The sequence below is a fragment of the Syzygium oleosum genome, unplaced genomic scaffold, assembly GCF_021117445.2.
Source record: "Syzygium oleosum isolate NSW1041296 unplaced genomic scaffold, Sole_v2.1 Sole_v2.03, whole genome shotgun sequence".
NCBI classification, from domain to species: domain Eukaryota; kingdom Viridiplantae; phylum Streptophyta; class Magnoliopsida; order Myrtales; family Myrtaceae; genus Syzygium; species Syzygium oleosum.
The window spans coordinates 6680405-6701841 of NW_026607487.1; the positions used below are offsets into that span (position 1 = coordinate 6680405).

The 21437-nt window shown below is 43.4% G+C and overlaps 1 protein-coding gene across 1 annotated transcript; it reads right to left on the minus strand.

Annotated features, from left to right (window-relative positions):
- Window positions 1–1339: 1339 nt before the first annotated feature.
- Window positions 1340–4829, minus strand: LOC115687514 (uncharacterized). Its single transcript, XM_030613111.2, has 6 exons — window positions 4523–4829; window positions 3256–3637; window positions 2514–2710; window positions 2289–2427; window positions 1925–2084; window positions 1340–1630 (listed from the first exon to the last, which is right to left on the minus strand). Exons 1-6 carry the CDS (start codon window positions 4591–4593, stop codon window positions 1605–1607), a joined length of 975 nt encoding a protein of 324 aa, XP_030468971.1. The 5' UTR covers window positions 4594–4829; the 3' UTR covers window positions 1340–1604.
- Between the last annotated feature and the right edge of the window lie 16608 nt (window positions 4830–21437).

A 21437-nucleotide genomic window follows, 5' to 3' on the forward strand; every position in this document is an offset into this window, starting at 1 on the left:
CCTTCCTCCCCTGTTTCTTTTAGCGCTGAAGAAGTTGCGGGCAGAAAAGAATCGAAACGCGGCGCCGTTTTTGGATGGCTTTTTCATTCGTTTCACGCGAAAGCTCCACAATTTGACGGGCGAAAGAGGTGGAGAAGGGTGGAGAGTCTTCTAAGAAGAAGGGGAAAACGACACACAAACTGGGCTTTCTGAACTTCGGTTTAGTTTGTAATTTTAGTTCCCGAACTTTAGATTTGTTCGATAATGTCCTTAAACTTTAGATTCATATGAGCAGTTGAATATATGAGGGCGCTCATTTTTTGTTAGGCTCACTATTTAGACGTTGTCGATCGTTTCGCATTTAGCTACCTAACATTTATCATGGGCAAGATAATTGGCTTACAAAAGGCGCGTCTTTTCCCCGATCCTATCATATTAGGGAAAGGTCATGTTGATGTTCTAATGCCCATGACGGAAATATAATGACATCGACCATTTCGTTTAAACTTTTAAACCATGTAAGAGATGGGTCAATTAAGCCTAGGTAGCTTGCATGAGAGTTGGTTTAGCTCCCTCAAATATGGAAAAATATTTTCGAGATGTTAATGAATATTGGATAATGCTATGCTATTTTCCATTGTTATTTAAGTGCTATTAACTTTTTCACTTCATTTTTTTTTATCGCGTCACTTACAAGACAAGTCACCCTTTTGTTTAGACCAAAAAAAGTATCTGAAAATTTTTAAGCTATGCAAAAGAAACAATGACGTGTAGAATTATTGATACCTCAGCCTTTTGTTTTCGAATGAAGAAAAGTTCGATCGATTGGTTGACAGTTTGACCAGGGCTTTGATCATTCACGGGGACAATGCAAAGATCATCTTACATTTGAGAACTCAAAAGTTTGTACCTCATAAAACCCACATAACATTTTCAAGTAGCGAACACCCGATTCTAACATCGCCGGAAAGTTTGTCGTTTCCCGGCGCTTGATGACTAGTTCTGAAATTAGGATTCACGAGCTTTTCAATGCATAAAGAATCGAGTCGAGTCGATCGGACGCATAAAATGAGGGAGAAATCAAACTTTAAATGTTTGGTCAAACACTCACTGGGTGCTCGTCTTAACTTTGGTCGCACAATTACTCGTGGGGTATCCCCAATTCACGAATCTTTCGGAACACCTCGGGCATATAGCAAGCTATCCTTTTTCATTCATTTTTGTAAGCAATACATGTGAGTCCAAATCATTCATTTTCCGCGAAATAAATGCGGCATTTATTACTTATCGCAAAAAGGAAAAAATGCACAAAATTGAGAGACCAGTTACTAAAGTTTCTTGAAAAAGCTTTAATGAATGGTTTAGGAAAACTCAGCACTTCCCTTGATTTTATTAATCACATTGGTCATGACCATCAACAATTAGTCGATGATTTTAGGACCGGTAACATCAAATAATGACGACATGGTACTGAATAAATCTAAAGTGTCTGCAAAATCTGAGAAAGGTACAAACTGCACCTTTCAATTCAGAAAACCTAAAGAAGCAAAGAATCATCAGCTTCGGTGTTTCGGCGAGACAGCTTCCCGACTCAGAGTTTCCGGAATTGTTTGCCGGCCATCCAGCTAGTCTTGCTTCAACGATAGTCTTTCTGCAGAGCAAAACAAAGACAGAAAAGAGGAGATGAAGTCTAGGAATCACTTGCAGAGTTTCTATTCATTGGAAATAGAGAGGGATGAGGCCAAAGTTGCAAAACTACTTCGGAGTTGTCTCCACAATCTTTCGAGTTTTTCGACTATAAGAACGGCAGATAGTGAAACAATGTGTCAAACGCAACCCCGGAGAAGAAGCAGATATCGGAAACATGGAATAGTTCTTGTGGAAACATGAAGTACGTGTAACTGCTCTTGCTCATCTTCAATACAGAGATGGGAGGAAAACGTACTTATCAGTTCATAAGTCACGATCATAGTCGTTCCATAGAGCGACATGCTCAGAAACCGTGGTCCGAAACCCCTATAAAACCCCCACCACCCATCTTCTTTGAGTAATGTCTTTGTAGTGTTGAGCACAGAGGGTCTTCCCCCACTAAAATTGTCCATGACCTTCAACACAAGACAAGCAAATGCAGCAATAGTTGTCATAAGAGCCTGCTTAATTAACTACCAAAGAAACATGTCTACCGAATGTGCCTGGAACAGAACACTGTTCTCAACTGAGGCTGTGTCAACATAATAACGGTCAATTTGAAGATAAAACACTTGACCAAGAAACTGATCTTCACCGACTTCTGCCTAAAAGAGTCTAACCTGAAGTCGTGTTTTTACAGTGTCTACAGGAGTAGTAATGATCGACGAGCAAGCGCCAGCCAGCAATCCCGCAGTAGCTTGTACTGTCACCATCTCAGTATGAGATGGCTTCTCCATTTCATCTTTATATCCCAAGCTCCTAGACCAGTGAAAGCGTGATATTGAATATTGACTCGTGCTGAATTCTGATATTGATGAAACTGCAACCATATTTCATGAGCTCACCTCCAGATAATGTGCTGGGCTGCTCCATAGGCGCCCCACCAAAGTGCAGATGCTGGAGACTGGGTAAGAGCCGTTAATCCAAAGCCTCTATAAAGTCCACGTACTCCTTCGACTTTCATGACTTTACGAACCACATCAAACGGTCCATTGCATGATGCAGTTCCAGGAAGTCCTTGCACCATTAGCCTCTGACAGATCTGATGGTCCAATGCAAAACTGTGAGAGAAATTTTGAGTGGTGCACAGAAAAGATTACAAAAATATGAACAGAGAAAGGACTTATTTCCAAATCAACAGGAAATTACGAACAATGATCAAGACCACAGTGTGAGTGAAAAATCTCATACGGAGATTCAAGTATGTTAAACCCTCAAGACAACTCGACTAGAAATTTTTTGGAAAATCAACTAAGAGCTAAACTCCACATTGGGTTACTTTGGCAGCTAATTTGAACTCTTATTTGCAATGGAGAAGGGGGAAAGGTCTATCCACATTGCTACTCCACAGGAACAGTTCATTAACACTTATACAAGATCTTGGGCATCCATAACTAGAAAGATATCCTGACGACCACACCACGAATATGCTTTAAAAGTTTGGTAGAATTACACAGCCTCTGCAATGAGGGTTATGTAAACCAGTTAACAAGGAGTCCCTGACTCTGCATCCGGTAAAATTCCTTGGACTCTGTAGATTACCAACACGAAAACAAGGCAGGATCGTTACAGGAAAAAAATACATACCACATCTAAAGGCACATAGTAGACACACGAAACTAAATTTGACAACATGCCTGCCACACCATTCGCAACGCCGACACGAGTGGCTTCGGGCATATCAAAACGTTCCATATATTTCAGCGTCGTATCTTTCGATACTTCTAGCGACGTCAAAGCCAGAACTCTGCCGGGCAATGATCCAACAGCAGATGTCCCGAAACCTCTATATGCGCCTGGAACACCATCATTTCTCAGTATATGTTTGAACACAACCATCCCACGCATTTGAGACATTCCAGAGCCAGCTACTTGCATTCTAGTCTTCACAACTGCCGCAGGATGTAGTAATGCAGATTGAGCGGTGAGGAGTACAGCCCCAATTATATGAAATCTCATCTTGTCCAACCTAATTGGTGCAAACAAAGGGTCGCAAATTCCAGTTTCAGTAACCAATATAAGCCCATTTATTAAGCTAAGCAGATCTATACTGAAAATTATGTACTCCATTGAATAGATGACAAAAATGACATAGACCTATACAATATGAATTTGGAATAACCAAGCCTGATAAATGTCGGCAGGTATCAGAAAAGAGGAGTTCATGCAGGATCCACAATCCCGTACTGGACGTGATCGGCTGATTGAATTCCTCAATCGTTGAACAGAGGGATGGTAATGGGATAAAAGGTCGCAAAAACAGAGCCACGAGTTCAAAAATCTGGTTGCACTCTTAACTCTGCCACCCCAATTTGTCACTTGAAGGTACACATAGTTCCTCAAATTTTTACACTCTGTTGTTACATATAGCTTTTCAAAACATCCCATGCCCAACTGCAGCAATCAATCGAAAACCAGTGTAAGGATGATCGAAACAATATTTCTACAATTTATGCACTCCCTTTCCACTGCGAACGATTTGCCTCCTTCTTACTGGAACCTAATGCAACAGCTACTATGAACTCATTTCCCGTGGAACACTAAAATTCGAAGAGAACCTTTTCCAGCACGGCAGCAAACCAAAATAACAAGCGACCCACTGAAGAATTTCTCCTAGACTCGAAACCAAGAATCCCCGAAGCACGAAAAGCCGATGATTCAATTCTAAAAACCAGCACGAATATAGCAAACATTCGCAGATCGCAGAGTTCTCACAACACGCTGCAAACCACCGACAGAGAATGATTGCCAAAAAAGCAAAAGCAAAAACAAGAACAGCGACAAAAGCGAGGAAAGCAGCTCCAACAAGTTCCTCGACCCATTGGAATGCGAAAAGCGTCGGAAAAAACATGACCTGTCCCAGTTGATGTCGGTGTCGGCGAGGGCCAACCCCGGCGAGGCGGAGGCGTCGGTCTCCACCGCCATGACGGGTCTCCTCCTCCTGCTCCTCCTCCTCCTCCTCCTCCTCCGGCGGGGTTATCCCCGTGTCCCGAAATCGCAATCCCAGAGACCCTTTTCACGTTCGGACCGAAGGGAAGCTTCTGCTCCGGAGGCGACGCGAAAATGGGAGAAGAACCGTGCGTTTGCACGTCTGAGAAGAGTTCCAGTGACGTTGGGCTCCTCTTCCTGTTCCTTCTCGTCCTTCATATAAGCACGAGGCCTCGGGACTTGGGAGTTGTCACGTTTTGTTTTACTTAAAATTAAGGAAAAGTAAGAAAAGAGAAAAAAGAGAAATTGCGGAGAGACGGATGGAAAGCACGAGGAGGAAAAGGTAAACGAAATGAATTTGGGGAGGGACCGAAGAAGTCCAGATACGGCGCCGCCTAGGGCAACACCGCCGGCCGCATCGCGGGATGACCCGAAAGTGGATGCGAGCACCGCTTCCCTCCGGGGCTCGCCGCTGGCAAGATATTGCATGTCGGAATTGCGGTTCGTCCGCATGCTCGCCGCCGCCAGCAAGACATTGCATGACAGAATTGCAATTCGTCTGCGCGTTTTCAAAATGTGACGTGTCGAATTGATGTTTTGTGAAATGTCTTTGTGCTAGCTAAACGGCCAAGACCATAAGAGATATCAAAACCAGTATGGAAAATCGAGAAAATTGTCCAAAAAGTCATAAACCTATTGCAATTTTGTCAATTTAGTCTTAAACCTTTCAATTTTGTCAATTTAGTCATAAACCTTTTTACTTCTTGCCCATTGAGTCCTAAACCTTTTTATTTCTTGCTAATTGAGTTTTTCCGGTCAATTTTGATAGGAAATCGCTGACGTGGACGCCGGCCGGACTGCACAACGCTAACGTGAATAATTTTTAATAATATTTTTAATATTTTTCGATTTTTTTATTCTTTTTCTTTTCTATTATTTTTCTTTTTTTTCATTTTCTTTTTTTTCTCTCCTTCTTCTTCCTCCAGCCAGTCGCCAGGCGTCGACAACCGGCCAAAGAGGAGGGCTGGCGAGGTCGACCTCGCCCCCGCTGGCCACTACCATAGGCGATGATTTGGCGAGGCTCGACCTCTCCATGGTTGGGCGAGGCAAGCCTCGCCGTTGCTGGGCGAGTGCGAGGCTCAACCTCGTCGCCGTTGCTAGGTAGGGGGAGGCTCGACCTTGCCGGATTTGGCGAGGCCAACCTCGCCCAGCCATGGCGAGCCTTGCCAAGGGCGACGAGGCTTGTCCTCGCCAGTGGTCGGCTGGGGCGAGGCTCGCCCGAGGCCGGTGAGGTTGACCTCGTCGGCCCTCCCCTCTGGCCGGTTGCCGACACCCGGCGACCAGCTAGAGGAGGAAGAAGGGGAAGAAAAAAAAAGAAAAGAAAAATATTAAAAATTGTCAACATAGGCTGGCCGACGTTCATGTCAATACTTTCCGGCCAAAATTGGCCGGATGAACTCAATTGGCAAGAAATGAAAATATTTAAGACTCAATTGATAAAATTGAAATTTTTAGGACTCAATTGGCAAAAATGTAATATGTTTAGGACTTTTTGGACAATTTTCCCATGGAAAATCGCATCATCATCATCATCAAACGCCTCATTTCACTCGAGTCAATTTCACATCTCTTCCACTCTATTTTGCTATCATGAAACCTCACTTTAGGAAAATCGAATTGAGACAATTGAATAGGCTTTTTGGGTTCACTTGGCCCAATCATATTTCTTCTTCCTCCGGCTCCTGAGCCATCATTAGGTGTATCAAGTGCGTGCAAGTCCAATATATTCAAGTCCTTTTGATTATGTGATTCAGTGTGAATCCACTAACATCGAGGGCGTGGATACATTAGGCTCACGTGCACTGAAATCATTAAGAATATTTTCCGTCTTTAATAGGCTCCGACATTTTCTAAGCAACTTCAATGTCGGCTGTCCAAATTGATGCTTTCAATGAGGGTACGTCAACCGAACTGGTAAAGAAAATTGAAGCCGAGCAAATCCCGGAAGACAACAAAATAAAGTCAAATCCAGAAAACAAGGAGAATCAACATAGCACTGGCAGGGTTAAACACAAACTCCATAGAAACGGATTTGTCAAGCAAAATAATCTGCGGCTAATCACTAGATTTCGTATCATCATCGGTGATGAGCACCACTGGAAAGTCCTTCTCCAAAAACTATGGCGCTGCCTTTTGGTGGTGTACGCCTAGGTTCGGCTTCCTCTACACCATCGTCGGATGGAGACAACCAAAACGGGTTGAAAATACACAGATCTAACTTTTGGAAGAGTAAATCTTTGTGGCTCAGCGAGACGCCAAAACTCTTACAATCATCAATGAAACTGAAGGTAAAGGACTTGTACATGGACAGAGCATGAGGGTATCAAATCCCCGAAAACATTATTAAACTTCTAAATCTAAATTGGGAGAGTAAAGTTCCTAGATCTAGAACTAAATCAGGAGAGTTCAATCTCTTAGATCTAGAATTAGACCGAGAGAAAAGAGCTCCATGATTTAGATCAAGAGAGAAGAAAAAACAAGAAAAGAACAAAAAGACTCAAACAAAATCAAGGGAGGGGAGGGTGAGATTAGCTCAAACCCTCCCCATGGCTGAAACTTGAAGAAGACAGTGGAGAATGAAGAGAGAGAGAGAAGAACTTTTTGGCTTCTGTTAGGATAGATTTGACTTTTTAGTGGCCTGCATAAGAAGAGCAGTTTCTAATCAGTTTACGCACGAGTAGACAAAACCATCTTTAGCAAATCGTCTAAGATCATAATTATATTGTTCCTTGAACTCATAGCACAAACACCCTCCTTCTGTTTAATTAGGTCATCTTTCGGACCCTTCCTCTTTATTTCGCTATCATGAAGGCTTGCTCTAAATTTATATGGATATAAAGAAAAATTGAATTGAGATATTTGGATAGGCTTTTTGGGTTCACTTGGCCCAATCATATATTTTCCTCCATTTCTCGAGCCTTTATTAGGTGTTTCGAATGCATGCGAGTTCAATATATTCAAGTCTTTTAGATTATGTGATTCCACGTAAATCCACCAATGCGTACAAATACATTAGGCTAGCATGCACTAAGGTGATTCATATTATTTCCTATCTTTAACGGGCTCCCATATTTTCTCAACAACTTCAATGTCAACCATCCAAATTGACACTTCGATTGCAATTGAGCTATCGGTCTAGATTCTCAACTCTTTAACTATCACGCCCCATGTCGGAATCATGATCCGTGGGGGTTATTTTTGCGACGTTCCGTTCATTGTTTCATCTTTTGTTATGAGCAAGCGGAAGCATAGACTCGGGACAATCACAACAATATCAAGTAACAACGGGGTTAGAAAACACACTACAAGCACGCTTCTATTTACATGATAATGGCTATCATTACAAGCCCTTATCTACAGGCCCTTAGCCGCTTGTACATCCTTCAAAACACACGATTGGGTTATCCTACTCCGCTACCGTGACTTTCACAAAACGTTCTCAAAACTATCTTCCCAAAAGCCGACCTCCTTCCCCACTCGTCCATCTCGCCTACACCCCGTTCGCGGCACCCCTGGGCGCGAGACCATTGACTCCCTCGAATGGTCCGTTGAACTTGCGAAGGGGGCTGAACAGACCACCCTCAGTCCACATGTACCACACCTCATAGGTGTGAGGCACGGGGTTGTCCAGACCATGACCAAGGAAATAACCTTGCGGTAGGCTCTACCCGCGCCCGTATCAATGAAGTCAGGCTCGTTCACTACTAACTCCACTAGGGTACTAAAACGAATGGGTGGGGACGCTATCCTACAAATCTGAGGAAAACCACGGGGAGTAAGTCAAGGACTCAATAAGTAAATCCACTAATTTCAAGTTAGGAGGAAGCAATCGTTGGCGAACATGTGCCCAAACCTTTATTGCCCCGGGTATCGATGGCAAATCAATAGCAAAAACGTGCCTTACCTTGGCCACGTACTATTCAGGGTTCACGCATCAACCAAAAGAACATCAAGCATGGTACATAAACGACGCATGCATCAACACATGGTATTTTGAGCACGCGAAAATAAACACACGGGATTCATTTATTATTAACCAAAATCCATCGTTTTTTTTCCGAAATTCATCGTGCATTCGAAATCCATCGAGCATCCGAAATTCACCGGGCATTCGAAATCCATCGAGCATCCGAAATCCATCGTGGACGGCTTTAGTCCCTCGTGTGTCCATTCATCAAACCTCAAGCAATCCGGTTTCTTATCTTTATTTCTTAGTCCATGCAAACAAAAGGGTCCTAAGGCGTGAATGCAAGTGAAATTCATGGATAATAAACCATAAGCATCTAGTATGTCGGCCACGATCCAGGGCCCCTGACTTGATCCAACAAGCCAAGCGTTGAACTAGAATCAAACTTAACTCATATTCGATACGCCTCAATATCGAACTTTTACCAAGCAAGGTCCGGTCCATACGCCATAACGTGCGTACAAGACATACGTTTCCTCTTTCGCGGTCAAGTCTTGCTTCAACTCGTGACTATGGTTTACAAACGACAAAACACCCAAGCAAACATCAAGCAAGTCTCGAGCACGGATCTGGTAAAAACACAAGTCAACAACATATCACAACATCTTATCCCGAGATTAGGGAATCTACTTACAACAACTAAACAAAAGGCAAAGCTTAGTGGGGACCAAAGAAAAAAGTAGAGTGAGGATGATGGTTGGCCGAGTGTGTGTGGGGGCGTGAGAGAGAGAGAGAGAGAGAGAGAGAGAGAGAGTGTGTGTGGCGCGAGGAAGGGGTTGGCCGAATGAGGTGGGGTAGGCGTGAGAAAGAATGGGCCAAGTGGGGACACTTTCCTATTTATAGTATGGCCTGCAAAGTTAATTATGAAGAATGGGCCAAAAGTCTAACTGATGATGAATGTGGTCTTGAAAGTCTTTGCCATAATTAATCTTCTTTCTCAAGCTTTTAACTTGGGCCATTCATTCCTTAACTTGGCTTTCAAGTTGCTTAGTAGGGTCATCATGCCTTACTAGGCCATTTAAGACCAAGGCTTCATTGATGGCCTTTCTATACTTGTCTTTGTCATTTCTTCCTTGTCTTGGGCGTGAGACACCGTATCTTCACTTTCAAGATACTCTAGTATTGACCATGGTCTCTATTATTAGTGTTGGTCTTTATTATGGGTGTCTTGTAAGATAAGCTCTATTATCGGTCAACTTGCAAGAGAAGTTGCCAATAATGCCATTGACTTGGCTAAGTCAATTTTTGTCCTCTTGTTCATGAAGCCTTTAGGCATGGATCATGTGCTCTTTCTCAAGAACACTCAATAATTGGTGCATATCACTTAATCTAACGGTTTATCTTCTTCTTGGACACTAAAATTCACTAATGCTTAATTTAAGAGGCAACTAAGATAAGTGAGAGTTTATATGTCCATTCGCGATCAACCATCTCGTTCGGACCGAGGTTCGAGGTTGGAATATACCCAAGTATGACCGGACATAACCGAGGCAAAGACCGAGCAGAACAGTGCAAGGCCGGACCAACCGGGCGGACCAGGCATAAGGCCTGTTCGGCCGAGCCTGACCGGGCATAGGGTCGGGTTGCACGGGCATAGGACCGAGCTGCAGGGGCGCGGTGTAGGACACATGGCCAAGCTGTACGAGCAAGGGGCCGGGCACATGTGCCGAACACAAGCACTAGCACACGGCCGGGCGCAATGACTAGCTCTTGGCCAAGCCTAATCGGCAGTGGATCGAGTATTGACCAGAATTTCCGGGCACAAGAACTAGCACAAGTGTCAGTCGCGGTGATTGGCACACGGCCGAACACAAGGCCGGCTCGTGGCTTGACTGACGGGCACAGGGCCGGGCTTGCACGGCCGGCACAAAGCCTAGTCCGCGACCAAGCGGCAAGACTCCTGGCCTAGTCCATGGCCTGTCCATGGCCTATCCCGGTTCACCGCATCGATCCATGGCCGATTCGCGACCGGTCCATATTCGAGGATTAACGATCCATAGTCGATCATCGGTTATCATGTAGTCGCGTGGAATCAATTACATCAAAATCGGTCCATGATTGCCCGTGACCGGTGCATGGCCAAGCGGAATCACCCACGACCGACAGATGCATGCACGATATTGATCCATGACCATCCGTCAATCAATTGATGCGTGATCGTCCCACTGCCGACCCTTATGGTCGAGCGGTCAATCTATGATCGAATTATTCTAATCGACTCGCGTGATTGGGGGGTCGTTTCACTACCGATTCCTTGGTTAATTCATAGATGATCCTTCGACTGAACCATTACCGATCCTTTCAATACCCATTCCGACCAAACCAATTGGTCTATGGCCGACCCTCGGATCGATCCACATGCCAATTCCCTGGCCATTTTCCTTGGTCGATTCGAGGTTCAAACCGTGGATGTCACTTTAACCCTAAAGACATTGAAAAAAATGCATTGCGTTAAATTGATGTTTTGTAATATGTCTACCTACTAGCGGGATGGTCAAGACATGAAAACCAACCATACCATACCTCTTTACTCGGACATCTAGTCTTTTAGGCGAGAGTTACATATCACTTCAACACAATAACTGATTTCACTCTTTTATGGCCACATAAGGTAGGGGTGAGCGTGGTCCGGATGGGTGGTTCCCACCCTAGAACTAGGAACTGCCCACTAAGGATCGGTTACGCAAAAATTGGAATAAGGAATCGCCCACGATCCGGTTCTCGGGTGGGTCCATAGAACCGATCCCACCATGCCTCACACGATGCCCAACTGCGACGTCCCTGCCTAGCCGAGTCACCTACAACAAACCCAACAACTTCTAGTGCTCCACCGTGATGGTTCTTCCAGCGATGGACCTCTATCAACATTATTAGATTTATTAGTATCATTGATTAACACTTTATAGGTTTGAGCATTATTGTGGCTCTGGTGGCATTAGCCCAGTTCTTCCCAACGTTCCTAATCTCGATGACACAAGTCCAACAACACCAGCATTTGCTAACTTCCCCCTCCCGACGGTTCGGAGAGGAATTTCAAGCCAAAGTAAAGTAAAAAACATATTTTCCTTGTTCATTTTTTAAAAAATTATATATATTTATTGGTCCAATCTGGGTGGGTGGTTCCATTTCTGGAACTGGGAACTGGACTGGTACCCATTAGTTCCAATTATTGGAACCGGCCATTAGGAACCACCGATTCTGGGCCGGTCCGGTCTGGTTTCGGGTGCTCCGGGCGATTCCCGGTTCCTTTGCATACCCCTAACATAAGAAGAGCAATATTAGTTCCCGACCAATTCGTGCACGAGGAGCCAATATGATGATTATCCCATTCCCTGAATTCATAGCACAAACATCCTCCCATAATCTGATTGGGTTAATCCTTCTGCATCTCTTCCACTTTACGTCACCATCACAAAGCCTTGGTTTAAATTTATATGAATATTGACAAATTCGAACTAGAACACAAAAAGGTTTTTCGGGTTTGATTGGCCCACTCATATTTCTTCCTTCGTCTCTCAAGCCATTATTAGGTGCATCAGGAGCATAAGAGTCCAATATATTCAAGTCTTTTATATTATGTGATTCCATGTGTGACATTCTCAATTCGACCCCGGTCTGAGACGTAGGAAATGGTATAAATTATTGAAGCACTAATAGCATGGATAAACCATGAGTCGAACAAGCTTAAACGTGGATCGATTTTGGATTAATCACGAGTCGCCCTTAATCCCTGAAAGTCTCTTATTTGTTGTCAGAGGCTCTTCCAAGTGAATTTGACCATAGAACTCAGTCCAGTTACGAGTATCGGTTTATGGATAATTAAGAGACGACCTTTTTGGACGACGCTTAATTAAGCATCATTGAACCGTTAATCTTCGGATAGGTGGACGCAAGCCAAGCATTAGAAGCCCAACGAAGGCACACGCCCAAGACAAAGTCCAATGAACTTGTTCAGCCTTGTTAGGCGCCCATCAAGAGAGAAAAGCCTATCTTGCCCACATTTGACCTTTTGGTGATTTTTGGAAGATTGCACATTAATGTGCCACGTGCATGAATAGTGTTCTATGTATAGTAACCTATAGTTTAGCATTTAATGCACCTTCTAGAAGCTTTGATTGGGAAGAAACCAAAGTTGGTCTCGCTTTGAGGAGGAGTGGGCGCCACTTAAGAAGAGAAGAGGAGGAGAACAACCTAGTTAGTTTCTTGTTTGGTTTCCTTGGTTAGTTCTCAATTAAATGCATGTGCTTATATTGGTAGCCATTCAAGCTTAGTGTGAGACTTGATGTAGAAGAATTCAAGATGGCCTCTTGGCCTTATATTTGCTTGGATGGGAGCAAATTAAGGAGGCAAAAGAACACTACAAGTGCCATAAGTTGTGTACGGCGCTCACTTTGGTGCCATAAGTTTTTTTTGGATCACTTTAATGCTAAAATTTTTGAAAAACGATCACTTAAGTGCTAAAATTTTTGAAAAACGATCACTTAAGTGCCAACTTCGATGCCGTACACAATTTTCCGCAGGAAATCCGATGTGGCATTTTTTTTTATTAATTTCTAAAGCTGACGTGGCTCGTCGGAGATTGGCACTTAAGTGATCGTTTTTCAAAAATTTTAGCACTTAAGTGATCTATTTTCAAAAATTTTAGCACCGAAGTGATCAAAAAAAAACTTTTGGCACTTAAGTGATCGTTTTTCTTCCGATTTGGCACTTAAGTAAGCCGGCGAAAACTTTTGGCACTAAAGTGAGCGTCGTACACAACTTATGGCACTTATAGTGTCATTTTGCCAAATTAAGGAAGACCTAAGCTAGGGTAGATAGTAGAGTTCATAAATGCAATTACATTATTAGCCTTCTTGCAAGAGCACTTAAGAAGAGAACCTTTCTTATTTCACTCACTCTCACTCTCACTTTCTCTCTCTCCCTCATTCGCCCCCCCTTTTCACCGAACCCTCTCTCTCTCTCTCTCTCTCTCTCTCTCTCTCTCTCTCTCTCTCTCTCTCTCTCTCTCTCTCTCTATTCGGCCACCACCATCGCCTTACCGCCGTCGTCCATCGTCGCCACACCACCGCATCACCTCACCACCGTGCCACTGTGACATCGTCCATGCCGTCCTCACACCAACCGCACCTCTTCGTCGTCACCGTTCGTTCGTTTATTCGTTCGTCTTCGTCCTTTGTTCGACCGATTTAGTAAGTAGTTCTTCTAATCCTTGGATAGAGTGTTATTCTACGCGTTTCGGACCTAAGTTGAGTCTTATTTGAGCTTGTTCTATAATGATATTGCCTGTGTCGTAGGTAAATTATCTATACTTTGGATAGGACTTGATTCTACGTAGTTGGTTAAGTTTCGAGTTTAGGTTCCGTGATTGTTAGGGTTGATTATTGCTTGTTCTAGGAAGTGGAAGCCCGTATAGCAATCTTGTGTGATTTGCTCAAGTTATGCTTGAGGTATGAGGTTCGGAAATTAGTATGTCGATCGCGTGCCTAGTTGATTAAAAGGAAGGATTAATCTTGCCGTGTGATTGCCGGATTATGAGAAACCGACGTTTTAATTCATTTTGTGTGTGTCCATCTTTATAAGAAAGGTTGTAAGTGAAGTATGTGCAATTTCACATGTCGAAGGATTGCAGTTGTTCACGTGTAATTTTCGTGCATTTTTATGTGTGCGGGACTGTGTGAGAATTAAATACTCTTGGATTGACTAAAGTGAAAGATAATAATTGGCTTGAGTACTTACTGTGCTTGCGTGGTCACACAAATGGTTCTGTACCCGTATGATTGCGGGGGATAATGCCCGATGGAATTTCAGAAGCCGTTCGCAGATGGATTTCGGAACGATGCTCTTAAATAAATGCCGTCTTCAGGTAAGGTCGAGACGTTGCCGTGCCTGATGGGGTGGGACGATACCCGGTTACGCCGGAAGACCACCGATGTGAGTGTTGGTCGTGGCCATGAGTGGTCGTAATAATCGGAATACGTGTGGATGCATTGTGCATGAATATGTGATATGAAGTGTTCTTGATTACTATGTGTATTTGCTGCATGCCAATTAGAAGCGAGGCTTCACGTGTGATTATTCGTGTGAATTTTACGTGCCGATGGGAGGCAATAATTCACGTGTGATTATTTGATTGTGTTTTTGACATGCCGAAATGATGAGGTTACCTTTCATGTTTATAGATAAGTTGATCTGTCATCGCCTTGTTAAGTCCTATGTTTGGCGTGTTTCTGAGGCAAGGTATCCTCCTATACGAGGTTTAGAGGTCTTACTTATTGAGTTTACTCATGTATTGTTGTTTAACCTTTTTCAAGGCCCTAGGAAATGGATACTTGGATCGAGCGTTTTGGTGTCCCCGTGGACTAAGATGTGGGGGTTGTAGAGTTTATAGCACCGGGGACCGACACCGTGTATGAGGAGTACACGACGACCATTTGAGTCAGTGAGGGACTTAGCAACTGGTTCCTCATTGCTTCAAGGCATGGTACGTATGGTTCGAAGGGGACCTATTTGGACCTCTAGGTGCGCCGAGCGCGATCCCGTGGGACCCTATGGTGATGGACGTCCTTGACGGTTCCGTTAGTGACCCGGAGTCGGATCCGGACTACGACCTCGAACCTGAGCCATAGCATGCCCAAGTATGGAGGAGGCCATTTTTTTTTTGTGGAGATAGCCCTCATAGGTAGAGGAGCTAATTTAACCCCGACCCCGCTCTCTCTCTTTTTTTTTTTTTATGTAATCGGAAAGGGCCTAAGTAACGGGCATGTAATTGGTCTAACTTCCGATGTGGATCGATGATGCATATATATGAAGTGTGCTTTTGTATATGTGTTTTCCATGCTATCCCATTTGTGTTGTTGGTTGGGAGATATAGGATTCGCTTCCACATGTGTTAATCAAAAGATAAAAAGAATGGGTCGGCGACGCCTCCTAGGACGTCGCAATTCAATGACCGATGAAGGGAAGTCGTGCGCCCGAGCCTTAGGGAATAGGACCAGGGCGTGACACCATGTATATTCATCAACATCGCTGGCGCAGATACATTAATTTCACAAGTACTTAGATCATTGAGAATATTTCCCATCCTTCATGGGCTCCCACATTTTCTTAGTAGCTTCAATGTCAGCCATTCAAATTGACACTTTGATTGTGAGTACGTCAACAAATTGAACTGTCGATCTACATACTCAACCCTTTAACTCTAATAACATTGGGGGAATATGCGCTTTGCTAAATTGATATTTTGTAATATCTTTATCTACTAGCACAACAAGCAAGACATGAAAGATATTAAAAACAACATGACAATTGCATCATCATCATTATTGATCATATCACGCCTCATTTCGCTTGGACATCCAGTCTCATGGGCAAGACATGTATATCATTTCAGCACAATAACTTATTTTAGTTTTCTAGGCAAGTGGAAATCTCATTCTTTTATACCCCTCAAATGTAAAATTTTGAAACTCTTAACATAAATTAAATAAGGAAAGCATCATTAATTCCCGATCAGTTTGTGCGCGGGCAAGCAAACCTGTCTTTAGAGACTGTCCAAGATGATAATTATCCAACTCCCTATATTCGGCAAAAGGACACTATAAGTGCCATAAGTTGTGTACGGAGGTCACTTTGGTGCCAAGTCGGAGGAAAAGAGATCACTTTAGTGACTCCGGCTAAAATTCCGGCCAAAAAGCTGACCTGGCGTTTTTCATTTAAAAAAAGAGCGTGACGTAGATATTCGGTTCAAAATTTGATTTCCACGTGGACAAGCAAAACAACGTCGCTCAATCAAAGGTCTTAGCATCGCGTCGTTGCTGTCATCTCGTCGCGAGTCACACCCACTCTTCTACTTTGTCTCCCTCGTCCAATCACCATCGCCCGTCGCTCATCGCTCGTCGCTCGTGGTGCCCTCATCCCATCGCCGTCGCCGTCGCCCGTCGCCCGTCGCTCGTGGTGCCCTCATCCCGTCGCCGTTGCCATCTCTTGCCTTCCCCCCATGGTTGGTCGACGTCGCTCCCTCATCCCGTGGACTGAGCATCACTTATCCTATCGGCGTCGATCCCGTCTCCGTGGCAAATTACGAAGGTTAGTCTTCAAATAAGGGCTGTTAATTTCTATTTTGCTGAATTGATCGACACATTGTGCCTCATTGTCCTATGTTTCACTTAATTAATTGGTAGATTAGGGCTGCCTTCGGGATATTAGGGTTTGAAGTCAGAAATTAGGGCTCGAACTTGGGAAATTGGGGCTTGAACTTGAAATTAGGTCTTGAACTTCTGAAATTAAAGCTTGAACTTCATAAATCATAAATGATGGCTAGTTGTTCGGATATTAGGGCTTGAAGTAGATTCGGTTGTGTTGGTGCCGAGCTGAGTATATGCTATAGACTGTGGTCCATGTGGGGACCTCTGTCATTGTCACCCATGTGGTCTGATGGTGGCTTTTTCAATCTTGTTGACCATGTGGGGGATCTCCATGTGAAGCTGTGCTCTTTTTCTCATGTGGTGTGGTCCCGAAAGTTAAAATATTGACTTTTTTGACTTTTTTCCTTCAATGCAGGGTCGACATGGGGGATAAAGACACAATTCTTGGCATCATTGTTCGTTATGGAGGAGAATTTGTCATCGGCATTGACGAGTGGGAATACTTTGGGGGACTTGAAGGTACTATTTATTTCGATAGAAGCAAGGCAGCATAAATTAATCTCGTGAGGGATATAGTTCAACAATTAAGATGCAAAATAGGAAGTTTGCATTATTGTGTTCCTGGAAGCAGCTTGAAGGACGGCATTAGAAACTTTCATGATGATAATGATGTTAAGGATATCATCTATCATTATCTTCATGGAAAAGAAGCTGTTGTGTACGTTGAGTCCTATAGTGATGGTGAATCTGATGAAGGGGCTAAGGGAGGAGACGTAGGGGATGGTGCTGCTTTACCTAGTACTCAGGTTGGTGCTAGTTCTATTATAGATGAAGCTGGACAGGAGAGGCAAGAGAGGGAGGAGAGGGAGGCAAGCCATGCAATGAGTGAAGAGTTCACTAGATTTGAGTTCACTGGATTGTCGTGGGAAGTTGCTGCATCTAGTGAATCAGATGATGAGGGTGTGGCAAATGTAAATTTCCCAAGTGATGATGACGATGAGGAACTTGCACAGTCAACGCAAAAGCAAAGTGAATTTGAAAAAAAAATCAGTAGTTGCACTTGGAGGATTGCGTGATGCTGAATCAGGACATAGCACTGATGGAGCTCCAGCTGAAGGTAACGACACTGATTATGAAGAAAGTGGCTCTGATGAACAAAATGATAGTTCTAAAAATCAGCATGAAGATGATGATCCCGTTGTGCGTAGAAGGAAATGTAAGTATCCGTTCTATGATCCTTGCTCTTCTTCTTCGGTGTTGACTGTAGGTATGAAATTTTCTGATGCCAAGCAGTTCAAAAAAGGGATTATCAAGTATTCAATAACTGAACAGAGGAGTTTTCAGTTCACTCGAAATACGAAAGACTATATTAGAGCAAAGTGTTCTCAACCTAGTTGTTTGTGGAAGATATATGGCGCACGTTCAAAGAGGGACGGGTTATTCCAAATAAGGTCACTCCAGGAGGAACATACTTGTTTCATCATATTTGACAACAAAAGGGTAACGAGTGCTTGGTTGTCGAAGCACTTCTTCAATACCATCAAAGCGATGCCTGATGTGAAGTATCCTCAGCTAAAGCAATTGGTGAGGGAGCAGATAGGGATTAATGTGTCACTCAATCAGTGCAAAAGAGCTAAACAGAAGGTGATGAAAAAACTTATAGGGAGGTACAAGGAAGAATATGGTCAAATTTAGGAATATGCTGGAGAATGTAGGCTGCAAAACCCGGCTAGTCGAATTTATGTTGAGGTTGTGGAGCGGCCACTGTCTAACCATGGGACTAACTTTGACCGAATTTATATTTGCTTTGTTGCATACAAGCGGGGATTTGTTGCTGGTTGTAGACGAGTCATAGGGTTAGATGGATGTTTCTTGAAGGGCGTGTGTAAGGGAGAATTGTTGGCTGCCATTGGGAAGGATGGTAATAACCAGATGTTTCCAATTGCTTGGGCTATTGTGAAGGTAAAGAGTAAGGACACTTGGTTGTGGTTCCTGAAAAATTTGATGGCGGACCTTGAGATCACTAATGGAGGAGGTTGGGCATTCATGAACAACCAACAAAAGGTAATGCTGATGCAACTGCACAAATAATATTTATGATATATTTTATCTTGCACATGCCTTTATTAATGCCTTGATGTATGAATTCTTGTAGGGACTTCTTCCTGCTCTAGTTGAGTTGATACCATTTGCTGAACATAGGATGTGTGCGAGGCACATATATGCAAACTGGGCAAAGATCTACAAAGGGGAGAAACTACATAAGCAATTTTGGATGATAGCTAAGAGCACTAACATGGCTGATTTTAGAATTCACAAACAGCAGCTGCTTGACTTGACGAAGGACGGTTATGAAGCACTTTTCCAAACTGAACCCAAGCATTGGTGCAAGGCCTTCTTCAGTGAAGAATTCAAGAGTGATATCATCGATAACAATCTCAGTGAAGCCTTCAATGGCAGAATTTTAGAAGCGAGGTGCAAACCAATCATCAGTATGCTTGAGGATATTCGAGTGATAGTCATGACAATGGTGCAAAAACAGAGAGATGAGGCTGCGAAGTGGACTAGACAGTGCGGTCCTAGGATTGCTAAAAAGATTGGATGACAACTTGGTGAGTAGTAGGTTCTGTCATTCTATTTAGAATGGAGATGATGGCTATGAGGTCATGGAAAAGACAGACAAGTATGTTGTCCAATTGGACAAAAGAAAGTGCTCATGTCGAGCTTGGTAACTTTCTAGAATTCCCTGCGCACATGCCATTTATGCCATCCAAGCAAAGTACCAAAATCCTAAGGAATACCTGCATGGTTGCTACCACAAAAGCACATATCTTGCTGCATACCAGTACATGATGCAGCTTATTAGAAGGACAAAATTATGGGAGTCGACAAATCATGAAGCCTCTCATCCTTTGCCACTTAAGAAGCAAATAGGAAGGCCTAAAAGGAGACGGAGAAAGTAAGAGGGAGAGCCTGGAAGTAAGAAGATGAGCAGGTCAGGTGCAAAGGTGAGATGCTCATATTGTCGTGAGGAAGGTCACAACAAAAGTGGTTGTCATTTGAAAAAGCAACTAATGTTGCTTCAACAGCCAAGTGGAAGGACTCAAATTGGATCAAGTGCAGCGCCAGCACAAGAACCAGCTGGAGGGTCTGCTGAAGGGGCTGCTGAAATGCCTGCTGGAGGGCCAGCTGATAGGCATGCTGATTGTCTAGCTGAAGAGCCTACTGAAGGATAAGTTTAAGAACCAGCTGAAGAGCCAACTGGAGGCCCAGGTTCAAGGGCAACCTCCTCCTTGACTGTTGCACAAGCTAGGAGAAAATATCTAGTAAGCTATACACTATATGTATTTGTATTAATCTTTAGTGAGCAGACTTTGGCAAGCAGACTTTGGCTTTAGTTGACATTGTTTTGTCCTTATTAGGTGAGAAGAAGACCAACTGAACAAGCAGCTCAAGTTCCTCAAAGTGAAGCACCATATCAAACAAGAGGGGTCCTCGGCAAAAGATTAAGGCAATATGGTTATGAAATTTATACGGACTTCGATACTATAATGACTATTTTGCATGTAGATTTTGTACATCTCATGCATTTCATTTTTGAGTTTTTCACTTTTATGACAATATTGCTTCTTCTCATCCATGATTATGTTGTTATAGCTTGGGAGGAGTTCAGAGGTTCTCATATCTCAAGTTGGCCCAAGCCAAGAGTCAAGGGCTGCACAAAAAAGAACCCAATCAACGTCGCAAGCGACTGGTCCGAAGAGAAGAAGGGTGGCTGTAGAAAAGAGTGTTCGTAAACGGCCACCAACAAAGAACCCAACACTAGTTCCTGATCAACCAGCACATGCTGACAGCTCCAAAACAGCCACCAACACCAGTAAGAGGAAGACAGTTGCTGCGCCAAAGAAGAAATCTCGAGCAAGAAGGCCAGTAGAACAACCTGCTGGTCCGGCAGTTGAAAAAGATGCAGCTGGAGCAGTTCAAGAAGAAGCAGCTCTAGCTGTTGAAGAAGATGAAACTCAAACAGTTCAAGAAGAAGCAGCTCTAGCTGTTGAAGAAGATGCAACTCAAGCAGTTTAAGAAGAAGCAGCTCCAGCAGTTCAAGAAGAAGCAGCTCTAGCTATTGAAGAACCTGCATCTTCAGAAGAACAACCTGCAGCTCCTCCAGTTCGAAAGAGTCAAAGAATTATGAACCAATTCAAGAAGCTGTCGAAAGGAAAAGGAAATGGTGGACTTATCACTATTGACTAATGGGAGGGTGTTGAGGTGGTTGTTAGTTTTTGGGAAATTAGGGAGGTTTACCATATTGACTAATGGGAGGTTGATTTTTTGTGGTCCTGGAATGTTATTTACTAATGGGATGTTGTGCATAAAGACTAAATTTGATGTTTACCATGGTTAAGGTGGTTGTGATTTCCATATTTTTACACACGTGTTTGTTCTGTTTTAGTATAGTACTGGTGTAGTAGAGTGGTTGTAAGTTGCACAAATAAGTTAATATTCAAAGAAACTGGTTCAGTATGTGCTGTTTGACACTGAAATGCAGTTGGTGGGGAGGGTGGGAATTGGTGCTGCCAGTGCTATTTTTTGTGCTATTTTCAGATGCAGTATGGTGCTTGCACCAGCTGCTGATTTTGTGCTGTTTGGGAGTGTAGTATGGTGTTTGCACC